The following is a 21,886-nucleotide window of genomic DNA, read 5'->3' on the forward strand; positions in this document are numbered from 1 at the left end:
AGCCTTTGGAATAGTGACTAGCACATAAGGGAGACATTTACCTCGACTTTATCGAGATTCGAATCTCAGGCCTTATGATGACAACACCTTCTGCGCTAACTACTAGACCCGATGGGAAAAAAAAAATTTTGTCATAGAATTAGTAAAAAAAAAATATTTTTTAATATTTAAACGTGTTGAAGAAAAAATATCCTAATAAAAAATAGGAGATAATTTTTAAAATGGTTAATTTTTGGAGTTTTTTTGGAAAATTATCCTATTGAAGATCCGGGATGAAGGAGACCAAAATTGGACTGGCGGATGGAGTTTATTGGGGCGACGATTCTTCTCGTGTTCTTGTGTCCGTCGGCGATCGGAGGCCGGAGCGGTGAGGACTATGTCCGGCCGCTACCTCGCGAAACCCTAAGCCTTCCGTGGAGGCCTGTGCGCTCCTCCGATCCGCAACAGGTGATTGTAGGACTGATTTGTTCTGCTTCAGATTACTCTCTCTTTCTCGGAGGAGCTTTAGTTTATTGCCTTTATCTTTCCTGATCTCCTGTTGCTCTTCGTCGTTAACTTCATTTCCTTGAGCGGATTTTTAATTGATGGCTCAAGTTTGCCACTTCTTTTTCACTTGTATTATTGATGTTCGTTTACGCAAGGTAAATATTGAGTGCTCGAGATGGGAATTGTTTCTAGGGATTTTAGATTTCACTTTTGATTCTTTTGACTGATGTAGAGAAAGGCCTTTTGTTAAGTAGTGTCCAAGTAAAATTGGTACATGCATTGCTAGGGTTTGGAATGCTAGGAATCAGCAGCAAACCGATTTATAAATTTTAAAAAGTAAAATAAACGGCTCCCTTTTCTCCAGGGACAATAGTAATCAATAATTTTCATGCCATACTTTGAAGGCCTGCCTGCATGTTTAGTTCAGAGTTTCAAATAGAGGAATTTCCTTTCTTTGATCTAAAGTATATTAAATCTAGACTAAATGGTTTTGGTTTGATTTCATCCTACTCAGCTTAATTTTAGTCACAGCAAATTTGTACTCGGATAAATGTTCTAAAAATTGCTATGTGAAAGGATATCATTGTTCCCTGCACAACTACACCAACAAGGACATGTTAACTCCAACTACTTGTGTCAATTAGTTATACTTGTAGGAATCTCTTCTTTATCCATATTAACTATTCTCTTATTTCTTACTTCTCATATATTTAATTTTATTTACACAACTTAAAACTGTCAATTTGTAAAATTTCTTTCTTAATCCAAACTTGAAAAACACCGAGGTAGTTTATTCTGAATATGAGTGATAATGAAAGGCTCATCTAGTTGTAATGTGAAAAAAGAAAAGTCCATAGAGATCTAACTCTAGAAACTAAATTATTATAGATGTTCTTTTATCATATTGATGTAATTTTTAAAAATTCATTTCTTTAAAAAAAAAACCATCAAATAAGAAGTATCTTGAAACTCTGCTTCTTTGTTCTATATTTTACATTTTGGTTGTGCGCCAATTTGTTGGACCATGTGTTAATATTCATAAAAGGACGGATCTTCTGTCTATACCAATTTTTTCTTATTGCAAATAAGAATGTAATAATGGTAACTTGTAAGACCTAGCAAAAGAAATTTCAACTTATTTCATGTGCTAGACTGGGCTCCTCGATAGATTACTTTAAATTTGTAATTTGGAATTTTATTATTTCTACTCTTATTCTCCTCTCAATTATCCTTTCCCAATGTTCTAAAGTATTGCTTCGTAACTTAATTTTCTATAATTAGAACTATATTGTGTGCTATCATTATTGTAAATTGCTGCTATTTTTTTTTCATCCACTCATATCACATTTTATAAGACTTTTGTGTAATATTTTTACTAAACAAATTAATTTTTTGAACTCCTAAACTTTTCAACCTTCAATAGGAAAATCATACTGGCATACATTTTGCATGTCTTTATTTTTCAATCTTTCTTTAATCTCGTTTGTTCAAATACTATGAATAATTCAATAATGCATAGAAATATCATAATTTTTAGTCTCTAAAATTATATTTTTCGAGATATTTCATTAAATAGATTATAAAAATCGGTAATTTTTTTCTTCTCTCCTTGATTAATTATTTTGACCAGTAAAAATCTTTTACCTTTGTAGGTTCATATCTCTTTGGCAGGGATAAATCACATGCGAATAACATGGATCACCGATAACAAATCTTCTCCATCTATAGTCAAATATGGAACTTCACCGGGAGAGTACACTTCCTCATCTCAAGGGGAGAGTACATCGTACAAATATTTATTTTATAACTCAGGGAAGATACATCATGTTGTTATTGGACCCCTTGAGAGTAACACGACTTACTTCTACCAATGTGGGGAACAAGGTCCAGAGTTCCAGCTTAAGACCCCACCTGCAGAGTTTCCCATAACGTTTGCAGTTGTTGGTGACCTTGGTCAAACAGGCTGGACAAAATCAACTCTAGATCACATAAGTCAATGCAAATATGATCTGCATCTTCTCCCTGGGGATCTCTCCTATGCCGACTACCAGCAGCATTTGTGGGATTCTTTTGGAACACTGGTGCAGCCACTTGCTAGTACTAGACCATGGATGGTGACCGAAGGAAACCATGAGAAGGAGAGTATATTGTTTTTTGAATCGAGATTTCAAGCATATAACGCAAGGTGGAAGATGCCTTATCAAGAGAGTGGTTCAACATCCAATCTGTATTACTCATTTGAGGTGGCAGGGGCTCACATTATCATGCTTGGTTCTTACACAGATTATGATGAGAATTCAGAACAATATGCTTGGTTAAAGGTCAGTCAGCTGTTTAGTTATTGTCATTCAAGTTTAAACGCCAAACACTTAATAATTCACTCATCCTTAGTAATAATTAGCAATTCTTTTTTAGTAGTTTTTAACCGTGCATGTATGTTAAAATAAACTATTAAAATAGGATCATCAATTTAAGAATGCAATACAAATTTTATAAATACCATGCAATTAAAAAGTTAAATTAATGAAAATAAATATTAAACCTAAATTTTAAATCAATTTAACTTTTCAATATTTTTACAATTAACCAATATTTAATAATTTCTTGATGGAATTTCAATGGTTGCAATTTAATTTTCAAAGATACTTTTATATAATTTTCTTTAGAATTTTTATATTGATTAAAAATATTGAATTCTATCAAATTAAGATTAAATAATTGATTTTTAGTTCTTTGTATACGATCAATAATTTTAGCTTTCCATTTCAGAAATAATCAATGATTTTGATTTAAAATCACTTCAACATGTTAATATTATATATCTAAATCTATGAAACTTTAAAATTAATTCATCACATTAATATTTGAAAAGTTACTATTTTGGAAAACTTAATTCTTACTGACTTCCAAATTTTATAATTTTAAATTTGTATAAAATTTATATTGTATCTTTTTAATATTAATATCACTTAAGGTTTTTTGTTAATTTTATTGTTTCTTATATGGAAATCAATACTTATTCAATTTTCAATATGTGAATGGAATTATCGAACAGAAATTTAGTAAGGATTTCATTCACAGCAACATGCGACATGACTTCAGGAAGTCCATGAGGTTTTGCGTGCTTTAATAATATTGCATAGTAGCTTTGCCTGAATAATATTAATTATACCTGCATGCATAGTAACTACCTTCACAATGTACTTTTATAATTGACTTGGATATTTTGGATTTCAGAGTCCTTTTGCAGCCTGCAAATTCATCTTCTTAATGGTAGTTATTAATATTGGAAATGACTTTTTGAACTAATCTGTGGGGTTTTTTCCATTTAAATCTCATTATACGATGTACAGATTGAAATATTGTAGCTCAGTTGTCCTACATAATTAGTATGCTTCTGAAGAGCAGAGATGTTTAAATCTTTTGTTATCAGAATTTATACTTTGATCTTGAATGTTTAACTTCTGCTGTTTGTTGGCTCGCATTAAGTTTCTAAACCTATTATGTTGTCCAGCAGCCCAAGTGTTTTGTTTGGTTTTTGCAGGCTGATCTTGCCAAGGTAGACAGGGAAAAGACACCGTGGCTACTAGTTCTATTACATGCACCGTGGTATAACAGCAACTGGGCACATCAAGGCGAAGGAGAAGCCATGATGGCTTCCATGGAGTCATTGCTTTATGCTGCTGGGGTAGACATATTTATCGCAGGCCATGTGCATGCTTACGAGAGAATGGTAAACTGATAGCTCTAAGCATTGTGTAATTTCTATGATATTTATATGACATAATGGCATTCTTTGCTCAATCGACTTGTATGCATTATACTAGGAGCGGGTCTTTAATGGAAGAGTAGATCCTTGTGGCCCTGTGCACATAACCATCGGAGATGGGGGTAACAGGGAAGGTTTAGCTCAAAGGTACACTTTTTAATTACTCAATACGATACCTTGTGAGTGATCGAGCATATCCATTTATATTTACTTGGATCCAAACATGCAGATTTTTTAAGCCAAAGCCAGAGTGGTCTGTTTTCAGGGAAGCAAGCTTTGGTCACGGGAAACTGAAGATTGTGAACTCAACTCACGCATTTTGGAGTTGGCACCGAAATGACAATGACGAATCAGTTAACTCAGATGAGTTTTGGATCACTTCATTATCCACTTCAGGATGCATTGTCAGGAAGGGCTGGAAAATTCTGATGTCTCCTTGAATCATTCCAGTCTGAGAGCTGTTTGGTTTGGAAGTGTTGGTGTAGATAAGAAATCAAATCACAGTAAGCTAATGCGTGCAAAGGTTGTTTGTTATGCATGAAAGCGTTGCTTAGTCGATTGGTGTCACGATCGTATCTGTGTGATGTGCATTATGGTTTTAGAACTACTCAGGACACCACCAGTATTTCGTCACTGTAACTTGATAGATGATTCACCGAATAAAAGGATACTCTGTTTTTTGTTTGATTATGTGGTTAACACAAGAGTGTCATTTTGGTTAATAGTAAGATCATGTTAATAGAAAAGGTTTAGTTTACCGTGGACGTTTAGTTTAAATCTCATTACACAGCAGTGGATAAAATTTCAAGTTCCATCCAAATTGGAAAATCAAATATGAACTAATCTGTAAATTTAGATTTTCTAAATTTCAAGTTAGGTTCTAGAAACAATATTAGATACCACAAGTTAAATAATACAAATTATTAATACAACACGTACATAAATAAACAATAGAAATTAATTTATTTACTAAGTTGAATAAACTAATAAATTTCAGTGTTTGCATAAAATTTTGAAAGATTGTTAATTATTGTTACTGAAAATCAAGACAGGGACAACTTGATAAACAATGGCACGATCCAGTAAAAACTAGTTATTGTAAATATCCAGCAACAATTAGCTATTACACACCGATTTACTACATAACACCAAACCTAATCAGTGTGCATATTTAGAACTTAACAAGCTCGTAAACAAGACTAGAAATTTTCTTCAGACCAGGTTAGAGTGTAGCTTATTTAGAACTTAACAAGCTGTTAAACACGACTAGAGAATTTCTTAGCACAACTGAAATATCATACTTATGGATCATGATTATCCAATATTAATTGGAGAAGGTTTACAGCATCTCCGTGCCTGCGAACAGCCTCATCCTTTCTGCCGGCTTGAGCAGCATTCCTAAAATAGTTGAGGTAATAAAGTGTTAAGAAAAAAAAAACATGCCAGAAGAACGATGGGGAAATCATCCATTCGATTACCTCTTTTGCAGCTCTGACTTCCTTTCAAGATCATGTGCAAGAACCTTGAGTCTTCGTATATATCCTGGCAAATTACGGATTGTTTCACAACCTTGAGGAGTTGAGCATAGGCACTTAAGAAGGTCACAGGCAATAAAATATCCTTCATTTTTGTTCCTGCATGAAAGAAGACGAGCCACATAGAAATCTCCGGTTAATGGACTTGCGAATACAATGGGAAATATGCAACAACACCGCAAGCATTTTGCGTAAAATTTGTACGTATTCATTGCGTAGATAAGGCATATGTGCAGATAGAAATAGATCATTTAAGGCTACATATCTATACTAAGTTTCATAATATGTTACTAGGCAAACTAACCTTAGGACTTCTTGGAATATTATCTCTGCCGACCGAGATGTATCTACAAAAGCTCGCAAGAGTCGTGGATGTTTAACAATGTTCCTCAAAATTGATAATACGTGCTTTAAAACTTCTTGATCTGGAAACCCACGATTCAGCGCACCAATTTGCTTGAGCAAAATGTCAATTGCACCAGCAGCGACCAATGCTTCACAGTTTCCCTGAGAATGCTGTGTGGCATTACCTGTTTTCCATGAAAATAACTGTTTATTGCCTCTGAAAGAGCCATGTCATCTATTTACAAATTTAAATTAAAGTGAAAATACTAATCATAGATCTAAAAAATGTACACTATCATTATCCGAAAGATTTCGAAGTACTGAATATGTATATGAAAACTGTGTGGATTTATCTTCCGTGGAAACAATATTTAAGTAAAAGAAAACAAAGAAAATATGATAAATAGCAGAATCCAACTGATATAATTGATTGAGGTCATTTGCACAATTATTTTTTTAAATAAAAAAGGCAATGCTCGGTGATAATGAAAACAAACTTACTCAGCATTGCACAGATATGACGCAGATTACTAATAGTTCTACAAGCAAACAGCTCCGGAAGTGCTGCTACAAGTCTGTTAATTGGTTGCACACAGCCTTTGACGTGTGCACTGCCAGTATTTAACTCGCACCGTAGGTCAAATATTTGCTGCTTTAAACGTTTCCTTGCTAAATAGCCCTTCCAATATGACTGCAAAACCAAACATTACGTGATATGAAAGAAACTGAGGGAAGAAGCATCAGGTACAGTTTGCAACAAAATCTAAAAATACTAGTAGTTGTATTGTAGACATTTCTCTTGCACTTAAATATATTATCCAACAATTTAGCTTGATCTTTACACAAAAACTATCTTAGGTTTCACAGATCATGTGATAGGAACCTAAGGGCCTATCACGTGAAAAAATCGAAAGAGAAAGGGAAAAGGGGGATAGGATGACCCCTTATGAGGGGATCGGCCTTCAATAATCAAACGAAATTGATTAATTAAAAGGAAAATTACTTCTCCTTCAAAATTACATAAAATCTCTTTAAATAGAAACCTAAACTATCTTTTCAAAAGAAAAGGTCTAAAAGAAAAATAAAATAAAAATACATTTTCAACAGAAAATATCTTACTAAAACTTATCTAGAAAAAAAAAAAGGAAAAGTCTAAAACTTATTTTAGAAAAGGAAATAAAGTTAAAGGATTTATTTGAATAGATCCATTAAAGGATTCCATCATTCCACCGCCCTTCAAAACAACCTTGTCTTCAAGGTTGTTTAGCAATAAACTCTGGAGCATTTTCTTGAATGATATCATATAATTCATAAGTACCGCTCTGATTCTAACTTCGGATGCATCAGGTTCAATGACAAATTGCTTATTAGGTAGTGTAAGAACTAGTGTTGTCATCATAGCCTCCTTTAAATTCTGGAATACCTTTTTTACTTCAAGACACCATCTAAATGCATTTGTGAGACCCAGAAAATCACGTAATGCCTTGATACTCTCTGGGTTGGACCACTCCATCATAACTAGCACCTTTGAGAGATCAATAGCTATTCCTTTTTGGCTTACAATATGACCAAGGTATTCCACCTTAGTTATCCCAAAGCTGCACTTAGCTCTTTTCACAGAAAGAGAAAGCTCATGCAAAAGAGTGAGTACTTTATAAAGGTGATGCAAATGATCTTCGAATGATGAACTATAAACAAGGTTGTCATCAAAGAAATTCAAAACAAACTTACGAAAGTAAGGCCTGAAGATATCATTCAGCAAACTTTGGAATGTTGAAGGTGTATTAGTTAAACTGAAAGGTATGACTAAAAATTCATAATGACCATCATGAGTCTGAAAAGTTGTTTTTGGAATGTTTAGCTGATGGATTCTTATCTGATGGAAGCCTGAGCGAAGATTCAACTTTGAGAAGAATGAGGAACCTCCAATTCATCAAGTAATTTATCAATGATGGGGATTGGGTACTTGTCTTTCACTACAATTTTATTGAGTGCCCGGTAATCTACACACATTCATCAATTTCCGTCTTTCTTTTGTACAAGAAGTACTAGAGAAGAATATGGAATTACACTTGGGTGAACAATACCAACCTGAAGCATCTCTTGTACAATCTTCTCAATTTCCTCCTGTATGTAAGGGTAGTGATAAGGCCTAACATTTGTTTTAGGATCTTTTTTGATGGAGAGTTGCATGAGAAAAATGGAACAATCTTTCTTTAATAACTACTCTGCCTGATAACTACTGATTGATGTAATAGTATCTTGTCTCTTGCCTCTGATACAAACTTCTTTTCCTTGATCTTGGAAGCGTATTGTTAGTTGAGAGAAATTTCATATTATGTCTCCTAATGTTCTCAACCATTGTGCTCCAAGTACAACATCACATCCATCTAGGGGAAGAAGAAAGAAATATGTCATTAATTCATAATTTAGTAAGAAAATTTTAATACTATTGCACTTTCCTGGACTTGTAAGTGATCTTCCATCTGCCACCTTAACATCAAATGTAGACGCTTGCCCTATTTTTTGTTTAAGCCTGCTTGCCAAGGTTGAGTCTAGAAAATTGTTGGTGCTTCCTGAATCTATAAATATCATTACTGGTTGCTTTTTAATGAATCCCTTTACCTTCATCGTTTGCGGAGTTTGTAGTCCTTCTAAGGCATGAACTGATATTGCCATAGAGTCATATTGTACTTTGTTGATATTATCTTGTGTTTCACCTTCATCGAAATCATCTTCTTCCTCAGAGTTCTCTATTGGTTCAATCAACAGTATCCTCTTTTGCTTGCATTGATGACCACGGTGCCACTTTTCATCGCAATGCCAACATAATCCCTTTGTCATTCTTTCCTTGATCTCTTCTTTTGTCAATCTACGGGGTGTTGAACAATGCGATGTGTTTTCATGAATTACCTTATTATGTCTTCTTCCTTCCTCATTGATCTTCTCTTCTTGTAGTCGTGCAAAGGATAATGCAGCCTTCATGGTGCGGAGTTGATTCATTTTTACTTCTCGTCGTATATCAAAGCGAAGTCCTTCAATAAAAGTGCCTAGTAATTACTTTTTTGACCAATCACGAGTTCGATTAGAGAGTCGCTCGAATCATCCTTGGTACTCCAGTACGGTTGTAGTCTGTCGAATTTTAGCCAATTCGCCATCAACATTCTCATAATCGAAGGGACCAAATCGATTAAGAAGTTCTTTGAATTCCTCCCATTTTGGAGGTCCACGGCATGCTTCAAGCCAGTCATACCATTGGATGGCATCACCTTCGAGGTTTATAGATGCTAATTCTACCTTTGCATAGTCTGGTGTAGTGTGAAAGCGAAAATATTTTTCAGCCCTTGAAATCCATCCAATCGGATCGTTCTTCTCCCAGCGAGGAAATTCCACTTTTATACATGGAAGGTTGTGCTCTCGATCTTCATTTGAGTTCACTCTATGGTCATATTGTTGTTGTCGAGACTGCTGATTTATTCCCCTTTTGATTAGTATGCTTGAGCTAGAATATGCTTCTAAATGATCCTTCAATTCTTGCACTATTGTGACCAATGATGCCATAGTTTTTTCGAATTTATCCAACCTTGTCTCGTGCTTAGCTTCAAACTCCAAAGCCCAATTGGTGTCAAGATGAGATCCTCCGATCATGTCAAAGTAGATTTTCTTCTCTTGAAGTCGGGTTAAGACCATGCGCTTGTTGAAGTTGCTGCGAGATACTATATGGCGATGATGAAGTGAACGTGCTCTGATACCAAGTTGATAGGAACCCGGGGACCTATCACATGAAAAAATCGAAAGAGAAAGGGAAAAGGGGGATAGGGTGATCTCTTCGAGGGGATCGACCTCCGATAATCAAACGAAATTGATTAATTAAAAGGGAAATTACTTCTCCTCCAAAATTACATAAAGTCTTTTTAAATAGAAACCTAAACTATCTTTTCAAAAGAAAAAAGTCTAAAAGAAAAATAAAATAAAAATACATTTTCAAGAGAAAAATGTCTTATTAAAACTTATCTAGAAAAAAAAAAAAAAAAGTCTAAAACTTATTTTAGAAAAGGAAATAAAGTTAAAGGATTTATTTGAATAGATCCATTAAAGGATCCTATCATCATGAGACAGTACAATGTATCAATTAGCTAAAGTGATAATACATAGAAATAAATTCAAAGAAATACAATTATTTTTCATGAACCAAAAAGTCATCTTGTATAATTTCCATAATCATATTATCATTTTAATTTTTAAAATTGCAACACAATTCCTAGCAAAAAAAAAAGTATAATTTTCTTGATAAATTTGCACCGACACATAATTATTATCATAATTATAATCCAGAAATATAGTTGATTTTTAAGAGCTCGTTAACTCAACTGTGAGCCAAAATACCTATTGATATAAAATACAACAAACATAATTTTTAAAATTTTGAAATAATATAATGTTCAAATTAAATTATAAAGAATAAATATATAATAAATAAGTAATTTGGTGAACATACATCTTCACTTTTGCCTTTAAAAATATAGAAAGGAGAAAAATTCTGTTTACTTGTATAAGGACAATGAAGTATTTAGTTCGACTAGTGGTCTTTCGGATAATCCAACCACGAACATGAGCCTGAATAATGACTGTTGATCTTCTCCTTGATTCATGAAATAAAATATCTTTCCACCACCTCTGTAGTTTAAAGATCCTTATTAAAACGGTGGCCTAAAATGCAAACATATAAGCTAAAAAAAAAAATGGAATACCTGAATGATGAAAATGCTATGACACAATTCATTAGAAGCTTTCTTGGCATGCCAACGACGAATGAAGGATTGAATAAATATAACCGCCCTCAGTTGTCTTCTCTCAAGCAAAATTTGCTTCCACCATCTTTGTATCGTTAAAACTGCAAACTTAACTATTTTCAGTTCACGATGTTTTATTGTACCAGAGATAGGCACATTGGGTAGCGCATAAGATCTCCTGTATCGAAGAGAGGAAGCACCTGTATTGATTAAAATGTAATTATTCAAACTTTGTACAACATATTGCTTACATAGACCAATTTCTGCATGCTTCATTTACCAAAAATGAACTGAACTGTTTCAGAGAAATATGAAATAGAAATTCAAAAAAAAATATAGTATGGGGTATAGAAACTATTATTTAATGAAATTACCTAAGTTTAAACATTAATATTCTATGAGAAAAACTTAAAGTGTATGAAAAACACTATGCCACAATCCAGTGCTACCTTAGTTCACAAATGTTAAGTCAAAATTTTAGGCTGCTTAAGTTCATGACGCAATTTAAGCTATGCTGCTCTTCAACATACAATAGATCCATAAGTTCAAGAATTGTAGTCAACTTAGCTCTCCATCAAAAAATTGTCAAAGAAAATAGAGAGAGGATATGGAAGGGTGAAAATAAATTCCCCACATCAAGGGGAAATAGGTGATGTAAGTTAAAACTTTTATTATGACAATTAGGACCATTGTGATTATCCTCCTCAAGCCGAGCAGAAAATTTCAATAAATTTGAACTGTATGTGCATATGGGACATTGCCAAAAAATATTGTGACTATGACTTCTATAAAATTAATGTAACAAAACTGAAAACAATATAAAATTCAAATCAGACTATACTTTGATAATATAACCAATTGACCAATAACATTCTAAAATCTAACAGATAAACAGTTGGCATGTTACTCATAGACACATGTAAATGCACAAGGCAAAGACTTTAATTTGTAACAGATTGTTTTTCTGTCCATATATTAGGAAACAAAGCAACAGAATCCTTACTAGCAAAATAACTGAAGTTAGTTATTAAAGCTTGAAATAAAGATATACCTAAAAGCTTATTTCGAGCAAGGTGCCCCCTGACAAATTGTTGAATTACAGTAGTTGCAAGCCTACAGCAGTTCAATTGCTTCATGCATAGCATACAACGGATAGAAGCTTGTATTTTGATGACAGATTTACGCATTCTGTAGAAATTCATCCTTATGCGCCAGGCACGCCAATGGCTCTGAATTTTAATTGTAGAACATCTTTTAACCAAAAGATGTCTCCGCAAAATAAATCCTCTCCAAGCATTCTGTATCTTAGTAGCAGCCATCGTTTGCTGATGAAGAATGTCCAATTCGACAGATAGGGCCTGTCTCTTAAATTCTCTCCATGCACTTTGTATCTTGATAGCAGCTATCGTTTGCTGCTGAAGAATGCCCAATTCTGCAGATAGGGTCTGCCTCTTAAATCCTCTCCATGCATTTTGTATCTTGTTAGCAGCCATCGTTCGCTCCTGAAGAATGTGAAATCTTGCAGATAGGACCTGTCTCTTAAATCCTCTCCATGCATTTTGTATCTTGATGGCAGACATCGTTTGCAGCTGAAGAATGTCCAATTCTGCAGATAGAGCCTGTCTCTGCAGTGAGTAAGACAATTTATGGGATACTATGTAGCACCGCTTTATCATAATTTAAACATTTTTCACTAGAGCAACATAGACCAAGTTACATTTAGGGACAATGTTGTAATTCCTGAAGGAGCTTTGGTTCTCTGATGTCTCTGCATGATCCAAGCTCTTACAGCAGATTGTATTAGTTGCACTGATTTCTTTATGTGGACAAACTTGTGTCTTTCAACCATGAGCTTCTTATGCCTATTGTACTGTCCTGAAAACATCTTGATGCACTTCCAATTAGAATTATATGATTTTGTCTTTCTAAGACATTAAATATTATAGATTTCCTTACCAGGAAACAAAAGTGACTCAGAGCAACCAGTTTGAACAACAGAATTTTTTCTGCCAAGTACCACAGTTTGCCAAGCACGAATAGAAGATTGCAGAATACATGTTGCTTTTTTCAACTCTAGAAACTTCTTCCTCTCAATAATTCTTCTAAAATAAGCCTGTATGACTTTTGCAGCCCATTCTGTTGAGACAAAATATTCCAAGCGCATCAAATGAAAATTTAACAGTTTTATTAGGCCATTTTTGAATTACAAGATTGACATAAGGCACCAGCAAATGATTTGAGTTATATTGGTTCCGAGAACTGTAAAGAAGCATGCTTGTAACTTATAGAGAGCGCGATAAGAATAAACCAGAAAATAAAATCCATAACTAAAATTATACTCAAAATAGCACCATTTAAGTAAAATGAACAGCTGTACATTATGAAAATCATCTATTAACAAAATGGTCTATCACATGGACACATTGGTTTCGTTTATGCCGCATCCTTACAGGAAAACAATTTTTTGATCTAACACCTTTCCAGCTGCTCCTCATATCTATCGAAGTTAGATGGTATAAATTAATTTGTAGATTATATTTACTCAAAATCGCATATAAGGGAACTGCTAGAAATCTTTGAAAACGTTCTTAGGATTCCACCTTGCTAAGCTCATAGTGTTTTTTAAGAAAACAATCAAATCATTACATTTTAGGATCCATTATGAAGAAACCTAGGCATTTGTCTAATTCCTCAATCTTGAATACATCTCAAATGCTTGCATTGCTTATGAATCCTTTTAGTCAATTTAGTAGTATGGTTGTTTTCTATGTGCCTATGGATCACTCCAGCTATAAATTTCATTCTAAGGAAAAAAGGAACATGAGATGTATTGACAATCTGAGGCCAAAACTAAAGCACAAACCTCCATTATCATATGTGTCTAGGCATTTGTTTTTCAAGGGAGATGAAACTTTGGCAATGTTGATTCTCCGAAGCTTTGATTTGGTAGATAGACTATTATCAAAAAGTGTACCCAATGGAGTTACACAAAGTGTACTGTCTATGTTCCAATTCCATTTCATGAGGTTGTACATTTTTCCTGTATCCTAAAGACCGATCATTTAGTCGTGCATAGCTAAGTCCAATTGAACCATTTCAAGGACAGATGTGGAACTATCAAATATGAAATCTTACCAAATCTTTCCTGGAAGTAAATAGAGATGCAAGAAACACTAGAAGAATGATTATGCTTCTTTTATCAAAGTATGTTTCATCATCCAATAAGTCACTTAGCTGTAACACCTGTTAAATATATAAAAGCAGATTAAAATATTATATAGAAACAAAGAAAGAAAATGAATGCTACCTCAGGAAAGTTCCCTATTATTTTGGTGATGCGTTGAACCAAAACTAAGTTTTGACCTGCAGTTCGACCAATCTCAAAGCGCCTACAAAATTTGATATGCACATCTTGATTTTCCTGGATAGACAACACTAAGGAATTTGATGGGAGCCGTTTTGAAGATTTACTATGATTGAGCATTATATTCTTCCTGACCTTAGATGATAAAAGTCCATTATCTTCAGCATCTGAGTAATGGAGGATCAAACAACAAAGAGCTTTCCCATCAACAAGAGAAGATAAACCACCAACTTCTATGTCATATCCTTCACAAACAACCTGTAAAGATACTAATGTAGATAAGACAATCAAGCATAATAGACTCCTATAGTAAGTAGAGGAAATTGGTGAGAGCAACAAAGTAAAACATGGGATAAAATTTCATCAAGTTCAAAAATAATTTCACACTAAAAAGGATTGCTGCTGAGAGCCACTTTGTGCCTAAAACTAGATTCCAATGCATCTTTAGAAAAAAAACAAAACTAAAAAATCATTAGGAAGAAACAAAACTTTTAAAAGTAGGATCCTCGTCTGATTCACAATAGTCTTTACACCAATGTGGTGTGGGGACACTTCCTGGTTAAAGACCAAGTAATTACACAATATTATGCTCAGCCATTTGATAGACTTTAACAATAATCTGTGTTCTAGTGCTTTTGCAGTTGGATATAATATTTTACAATTATTGAACACTCCACAAAGTCCTTGAAGCTTTTGTTCTAAAGTTATCATTTATCAACCACTTGGTAGAGAATACCTCAACAACAACAAAAAAAATCGTGCAAAAAGAGCTTGTTACATTCTGAATTTTACTGGAATCTAAATTAAGTTGAAAAATGCTAGATAATCAAGTAATTATAGATTAAATTTTGCATGGTAATATGATTCTAGCTTTGAATCAATGAAGGATTTTAAATCTTATATGATGTCCCTTGAACAATAAGAATTTTATTTCTATCATGCAATTTGGATATTTTAGGTTATATATTTTTATCATTTTTTGCTGCAGTTGTGTTGCTTTGGAGAAATCAAGAAAAGTTCATAGTGAGAGATCATCCATGTGAAAAGGCATGAACAATCTGCACTTGAGAACCGAAGTGACTCCTGTAAGTGCTGTTACTTCCATTTCTCTCTTTTTTTTTTTTCTTTTTTACTTGCCACAATTTAATGACAACAATTGTTTAACAGACTTGCCGCTATTTTTTTCAAAATTGCATTGAATATTTCTATGATAAAAAATAGTATTGACAGTTAGAAGAAAGAAGCATATATGGAAATTAGCTCCTAAATAACAAATCAAACAGACAGCAAAGTACCTGGATCCACTCGAAAAGCAACCCCATGATTGCCTTCGAACTGTAGTCTGAATCATCCTAATATGATGATGCAAAGAGATGATCAAGGAAAAGATACATGAGGCAAAACATTTGTGACTTAAGGTATATATAAAACTGTCAGAAGATTAATTTGAGTTGCAATCTTTCATATCAAACTTACCAAATTGCCATTCATGCAATAAATGCAAATTGGAAATCAAACTGAATGAACATACAAATTAGTTGAGTGGAAAATGTTAAGACAGTTCAACATAATCCCAAGTGCATATTGCTACCTTATGATGTTTCTTCAATTTAATAACCTCATTGACCAAAGAAGCTTTGTCAATTAACAGAGGAACCTACAAGACGAAATAAGAAGGCGGAGAAAATCTACAATTAATAATCAACTAAGCAAATAATAGAAAATAAAAAATAAAAAATAATCCTCAACAGAATTAATAATTTGGCACAATATAAAACAGAAGCGATGACAACATCACAATTTATTGAAGTCAAACCCAGTGGTTAAGCAGAAGTGAAAAGAGAAAGTAATAGGAAGAAAGAGTCAAATCGAAACCATGAGCTGTTAATACCTGCAAGCTCACGAACAAATTCCAAAGTACACAGAGTGTTAACTCTTTATCACCATTTGCAATGTCTTCAGCAAGAATTTGGGTTCCATCAGCATCGCACATGGATACACCGGCCTGCTTTAGATACTTCACCACATTAATACAATTCTGCAACTTCTTTTTACTTGTGTTTGGAGGAACCATTAATTTCTGTTGAAATCAATCACAAAGGAATTTTAGTTGAAGACTTGAAGTAGGAAAATATCTGTTAACAAGTTACTAATATGAAGAGTCTTACGGATAGTATAGATGCATCATTTCGCAAGAGCTGAATAGCCCTAGAAAGCAGTACACCATCCTGAATTTCTTCAAATAAATCTTTCATATTAAACTCATATTCTGAAATTGGATTCTGTTAGTAAAGAGATGCTTGTTAATCATACAAAGCACACATATGAGAAGTGTAAACAAAAAATGGAACTGCATAACAAAAAATAGCTGAAAGCTTTTTCAAAAGATGGCTATGAAATTGGATGAACAAGAAACCATATTACCTGCTGGTGATTCACTTTGTAACCTAGAGTGAGAAGATGTGCTAGAAGATTACCTTCCCCATGCATTATTTCTGATAGAAACTCTGAAAATTGTCAAAGGACAAAGAACAATCAGAGCAATAAAGAAATAAGAATAGACATCTCTCTACATTAAATTAATAGAAAATAATGATTAGTGATATCTGCTCTTTCTATTACAGAAACCTACCATTGATAACTTGCTGACTTGATTTTAAATGGGAATGAAGAATAAACAACAGAGGAGAACCACCATCAATACTATCAATCCCATATTTAGTAGGAAGAGTGCACTCAGACTTAGCTTTGTCAAGTGAAACAACAAGCAACAAAAATCTCTTCAAGATCACACTTCCCAAAGCTTCATGATAACCTGGCTTATACAGGCCCTCAACCAATTTATTATATGCAAAAGATCTTGCAAGTTCCACCTGAGAAAAGAATTGTGTTTCTATTACCATCTTGAGGAACAGAAACTCTTGATCTGATTTTCCTTCTTCATTAGAAAGAAAAGAGTCACCACCAAATATTATATGCAATCCAACACGGAGCCACGTTGGATTATAGCTCATTAAGGTTCTAATTGCATTTTCCTTCAACCTGAGATCAGTTACAAGTGGGCAGCTTGCTTTCATTTTCAGTCTTCCTTCATCTATGCTCTGAATAATGAAATATGAAATATGAAATGAGAAATCTGTCTTTACTAATAACAGTTTCTTTAGCATATAAGAATCACCAGAAAACTTCAAAAGAAACACACTGATGATGTTTTAGTCCGTGAAGAAGTACATATGATATATTAACTAAGCTGCAAACTCTACATACAATGATTACATCAAGATTAAATTACGTAATCATTATAATTGCTTCCATAACGTTCCAGCCAAGGCACAGTACAAAGGACAAGGATTGCAGCTGATGATTATTCATCAAGCAAACAATATGTTGGTCTTTGAGAAACTAATAATCGGGAAGCCACAACAACATGTGAGGATAAATTGAGCCTTACACAAAGTTCAATAAACAGGAAAATGTGAATGCAACAAGGGGTTTAATGAATAAGCTGAAAGGTTTCAGTTGCTGCTAACCTTGCAAACTTGACTCATCATAATGAGGACCTCCTTGCAACTTTTCTGGCTCATATAGAGCTCCATTCTCTCCATCAAATCTTCCAGGCTACACACTTCCTTCAACGATGATTTTAGCGATGATACCATAACTGATGCCTTCCGCTCAACATCATCACCGGACGTCCCTCGCCAGGAGCAATCCCTCTGGCGCTTCGGACTCCTCCACCTGCCACCTGCCCCAAACCCTCGAACATCATCTCCATCGAAACTCTCGCGCTTCCCATTAGAAACCACGCCACCCTGCCTGTCCCGGGACCACAAAGGAACTTGGCAGCCGCAGTAACTTGGACTTCTGAAAAGAAAATTGAGCCAAGCCGAGATCGAACTCGAGAACGACTTGAGAGCCCTCTCGCGCCGATCCTGGTTCTTACGCGAAGAACGGGACTGCTCGAGCTCGAGGGTCTTAACGCGGCGACGGGCGGTGGCGGCGCCGGGCGTCCCACGGCGTCGGCTGGAGACAGATGCGAAGGAATAAGGGGTAGTTTTGGAGGCGGTGTAGAAGGCAGGGAGAGGGGTGCATGGGGGACGAGGGTTAGGGTTCAGGTGGAGGGACTTCGGAGTCTTGTAGTTGGAGCAATCGCGGAGGAAATGGGAGGGGGTTGAAGCCAGCGGAGGAGGAGGGGAGGTAGGATCGCGATCCGGCCGCCGCCGACGATCCATTTTGCTTTGGCTTCAGATTGGAGCGGCTGCGGCCGTAAATTGTAGCACGGTAATGAAGAAGAAGAATATAATTCCAATTTCCAAATCAATGAGCGACTTTTTGGGCGGGAAAGCTGTCTGTTTGAAATGAAGCGAGTAGGGTTATCGGATCCGGGTAGCGTAGAATCCGATGGCAATGTCTCCTATATGGCAGGGTTCTGTTTGGCCCATGAATATATTTTTTTGAATTTGTCAATGCAGCTATTTATTTGGGTTTTTATCTAATTCTAGTAGTCCGATATTCCAGATTGATTTTAACCTATCCAGCTTGATAAATGAGAGTGATGCTCTGGTCATTAGTAAATCATAATTGGTCGACTTTGAAACATAAAGTTTTAGATTTCAATTTAGAATTGGCATCACAGACGCTCACTTGCTGATTAAAATATTTCTTATGCTTATCGTGGTGAATCAGTTGGTTTGGTTGGTCGCCTTGACAATAGTGCAATCTCTGCAACTGGAGGTTGATGTCCATGGATGGTAATTCTTAGAGTTGCCTCAAAGCTCCGTAGGATCGAAAGCGTGGGAGGATGAATAATGTTCGGAGCTATTTCGTTCATTAAAATAAAATACGTAGCGAAAAAATAAAAATAATACTCGAACACCAAGAGTTTTATTTGGTTCGGAGTCTATAACGACTCCTACTCTAAGGCTCACACTCGTTGAGTATTTATTTTGGGTAATCACTATCAATTCGAAATATTACAACTTTAAGTATAGTTAATTAAATACAGTAAAATATGCCAACGGTTAAAATCAGTAAACTTGAATCTTTTGGTCGTCGGAGTCGAGTTACAGCTTTGTCGGATCGTTCTTTGAGCAGCATACGGAACAAGGATCACAAGTTCAAGTGTTGTATCAGCTGCTACTCGAACCAAGCTTAAATAGCCAGTTGAGGACACCTCCAACCGCATAGAGGGCGCCTCCAAACCCGCCGAAATCTCAGAGTTGATAAGCTCTTGCATCTTCGCTACTTATCCGCCCGAGAGCGCCTCCAAGACCCATGGAGGGCGTCTTCCATCCAGCGTCCAGGGTGCCTGCAAACTCCATGGAGGGCGCCCTCACGCCTTGCTGCAAGGCTGTTGACCAGGACACCCGAGGCGCCTTCAAGCTCCATGGAGGGTGCCTCGGGAATGTTCATCCAAGGCTTTTCTTGTGCATTTTCCTTCCTGCAAGGCATATTAGTTTACAAACAAATTATACCCTGCAAAACAAAGTCGGTACAATAAAATACAACAAATATAAGTATTTGACAGTCACCGGACTGTCCGGTTCTAACTTCGGATTTCCATCGAAAATCCTAGGTCGAATCGACGCCTACTGTTCTCTCACCGGGGAACGCGTCCTTACCTACTCCTCTCAGGAGAGTTTACCTATTGCCAAATTGATCCTCGAGATCAACTGGACTTTTACTCAGCGTCCAAAGCTTCCGGTCTTCATGCTGGGCGTCCGCTTCACGACCCGTCCAATCTTTCACTCGATTCGCGACACTAGAATTTCAACCTAGAGTCCTCGACTCTAGGGTTTTGCCCGAAACCTTCAACTCGCCAAGACTTTCCGCCTAGGGTTTCCATCCCCTAAGACGTAGGGTTACCACCCCCTAAGATTTTCCACTTGTCTAACCGCATCTAGGACTTTTCATCATCTAGGGTTACCACCCCATAGGATTTTCCACCTGCCTAGAATCCATTAGGACTTTTGCCTAAGACAACTTAGGACTTTTCCTGTAAGCTCATTCAAACTTGTTAGTTTATAAGACAACTTAACTTTGGACCCTTTGACATAATAATAACCCAGGTTCGATCGTCGGATGTTTCCCGCACCAACAATTTTCTCCTTTTTGATTATGGCAACACAGTTCAAAGTTAAGTAAATCATAACAATAAATAAAGAAATTTAAGCATAAGCATAAATACAATAATTTGAAAAAAAAAACTCCCTTATGCTCCCCTTTCATAAAAATTATGTTTAAATTCTTAAATTGTTTAAATTCTTAACTTTGACTTTTCTCTCCCCTTTGACATAAATAAAAAAATAATACTAAGTAGAGAGAAGGTTGTAAAAAAAATTATTCTATTTAACTTTAAGCTCCCCTGAAGGGTAGCATTCAGCGAAATTTAGCTTTGAAAGTAATTTCTTTGAAAAAATGCTTAGCTAAATTAGAGAATTTTTTAAAATACTTAACTTTTTCAAAAAAACTTAGATTTTTTTTTTAACAAAGACTTGGCTAAACTTTGAAAATAATTATTTTGTCAAGTACTTGTTGGTGCGGGAAGCATCCGACGATCGAACCCAAGTTTTGATAATGGCAAAGGGTTCAAAGTTAAGTCTTGTTGCTATCTAACATGTTGAATGAGTGTTTCAGGAAAGTCCTAGCTGCGGTTAGGCAAAGGGAAAACCCTAGGGGGTGGTAACCCTAGGTCATAGGTGTTGGTGCAACCTTAGGTCAAGGTTGACCTGGTTGACCCGACTCGAGGTGACTTGACTCGAGTTGTATTTTGATGTTTGACTTGGGAAGATTGTCGGTGCAACCTTAGGTCAAGGTTGACCTAGTTGAGTTGCATGTCGATATTTGACGAGAAGAGAGTTGTATTCTTGATGTTTGACAAGAATAGGTGTTTGGGAGATTGTAGGTGCAACCTTAGGTCAAGGTTGACCTGGTTGACCTGATTCGCGAAAAGTCCAAGTATGGAGACTTGGCACTGGAAGAGTCCAAGTACGGAGACTTGGCACGGGGAAAAGTCCAAGCAGGTAGCTTGGCACGCGGAAAGTCCAAGTATGGAGACTTGGCACGGGGAAAGTCCTAACTAGGATGTTAGGCAGTGTGGAAAGTCCTGGTGAGTGAAGCCAGGCAATGGGAAAGTCCTAACTGGGATGTTAGGCAGTTGGAAAGTCCTGGTGAGTGAAGCCAGGCAGTGAGAAAGTCCTAACTGGGATGTTAGGCAGTGTGGAAAGTCCTGGTGAGTGAAGCCAGGCAGTGGGAAAGTCCTAACTGGGATGTTAGGCAGTTGGAAAGTCCTGGTGAGTGAAGCCAGGCAGTGAGAAAGTCCTAACTGGGATGTTAGGCAGTGTGGAAATCCTGGTGAGTGAAGCCAGGTGAAAGTCCTGGTGAGTGAAGCCGGGCAAGGGAAAATCCAGATGGATCAAGGGTGATCGGACATCTGGTGATGGGAAGTCCAAGTAGGTCATAGGAGTGACCGGATACTTGGCACGAAGAGGAAAGTCCAAGTGGGTCAAAGGGATTGACCGGACACTTGGTGAGGAGTCTTAGCAGGTCAAGGGAGTGACCGGATGCTAAGCATGATGTACCAACAGGTCAAGGT

At 35.9% G+C, this 21,886-nt stretch overlaps 2 protein-coding genes across 3 annotated transcripts; one reads left to right on the plus strand and one right to left on the minus strand.

Annotated features, from left to right (window-relative positions):
* The first annotated feature begins 239 nt into the window (after nucleotides 1–239).
* On the plus strand, nucleotides 240–4,945 carry LOC122002100 (purple acid phosphatase 18-like). The gene is made up of 5 exons (XM_042557156.1): nucleotides 240–447; nucleotides 2,139–2,807; nucleotides 4,031–4,219; nucleotides 4,314–4,402; nucleotides 4,485–4,945. The coding sequence occupies exons 1-5, from the start codon at nucleotides 301–303 to the stop codon at nucleotides 4,693–4,695; spliced, it is 1,305 nt and encodes a 434-aa protein (XP_042413090.1). The 5' UTR covers nucleotides 240–300; the 3' UTR covers nucleotides 4,696–4,945.
* A 369-nt stretch (nucleotides 4,946–5,314) lies between these two features.
* On the minus strand, nucleotides 5,315–18,602 carry LOC122002099 (abnormal spindle-like microcephaly-associated protein). Of its 2 annotated transcripts, XM_042557154.1 has the most exons (20): nucleotides 17,823–18,602; nucleotides 16,925–17,393; nucleotides 16,717–16,799; nucleotides 16,461–16,574; nucleotides 16,184–16,372; nucleotides 15,884–15,949; nucleotides 15,588–15,644; nucleotides 14,428–14,550; nucleotides 14,236–14,349; nucleotides 14,064–14,171; nucleotides 13,792–13,975; nucleotides 12,885–13,064; nucleotides 12,646–12,803; nucleotides 11,980–12,553; nucleotides 10,887–11,128; nucleotides 10,684–10,812; nucleotides 6,637–6,826; nucleotides 6,095–6,320; nucleotides 5,734–5,889; nucleotides 5,315–5,653 (listed from the first exon to the last, which is right to left on the minus strand). In XM_042557154.1, the coding sequence occupies exons 1-20, from the start codon at nucleotides 18,522–18,524 to the stop codon at nucleotides 5,557–5,559; spliced, it is 4,161 nt and encodes a 1,386-aa protein (XP_042413088.1). In that variant the 5' UTR covers nucleotides 18,525–18,602; the 3' UTR covers nucleotides 5,315–5,556. The 2 variants fall into 2 exon arrangements, with proteins under 2 accessions (XP_042413088.1, XP_042413089.1); XM_042557155.1 differs by lacking the exon at nucleotides 10,684–10,812.
* Nucleotides 18,603–21,886: the final 3,284 nt, after the last annotated feature.

Source organism: Zingiber officinale, chromosome 7A, assembly GCF_018446385.1.
Source record: "Zingiber officinale cultivar Zhangliang chromosome 7A, Zo_v1.1, whole genome shotgun sequence".
In the NCBI taxonomy this organism is placed as follows: Eukaryota; Viridiplantae; Streptophyta; class Magnoliopsida; order Zingiberales; family Zingiberaceae; genus Zingiber; species Zingiber officinale.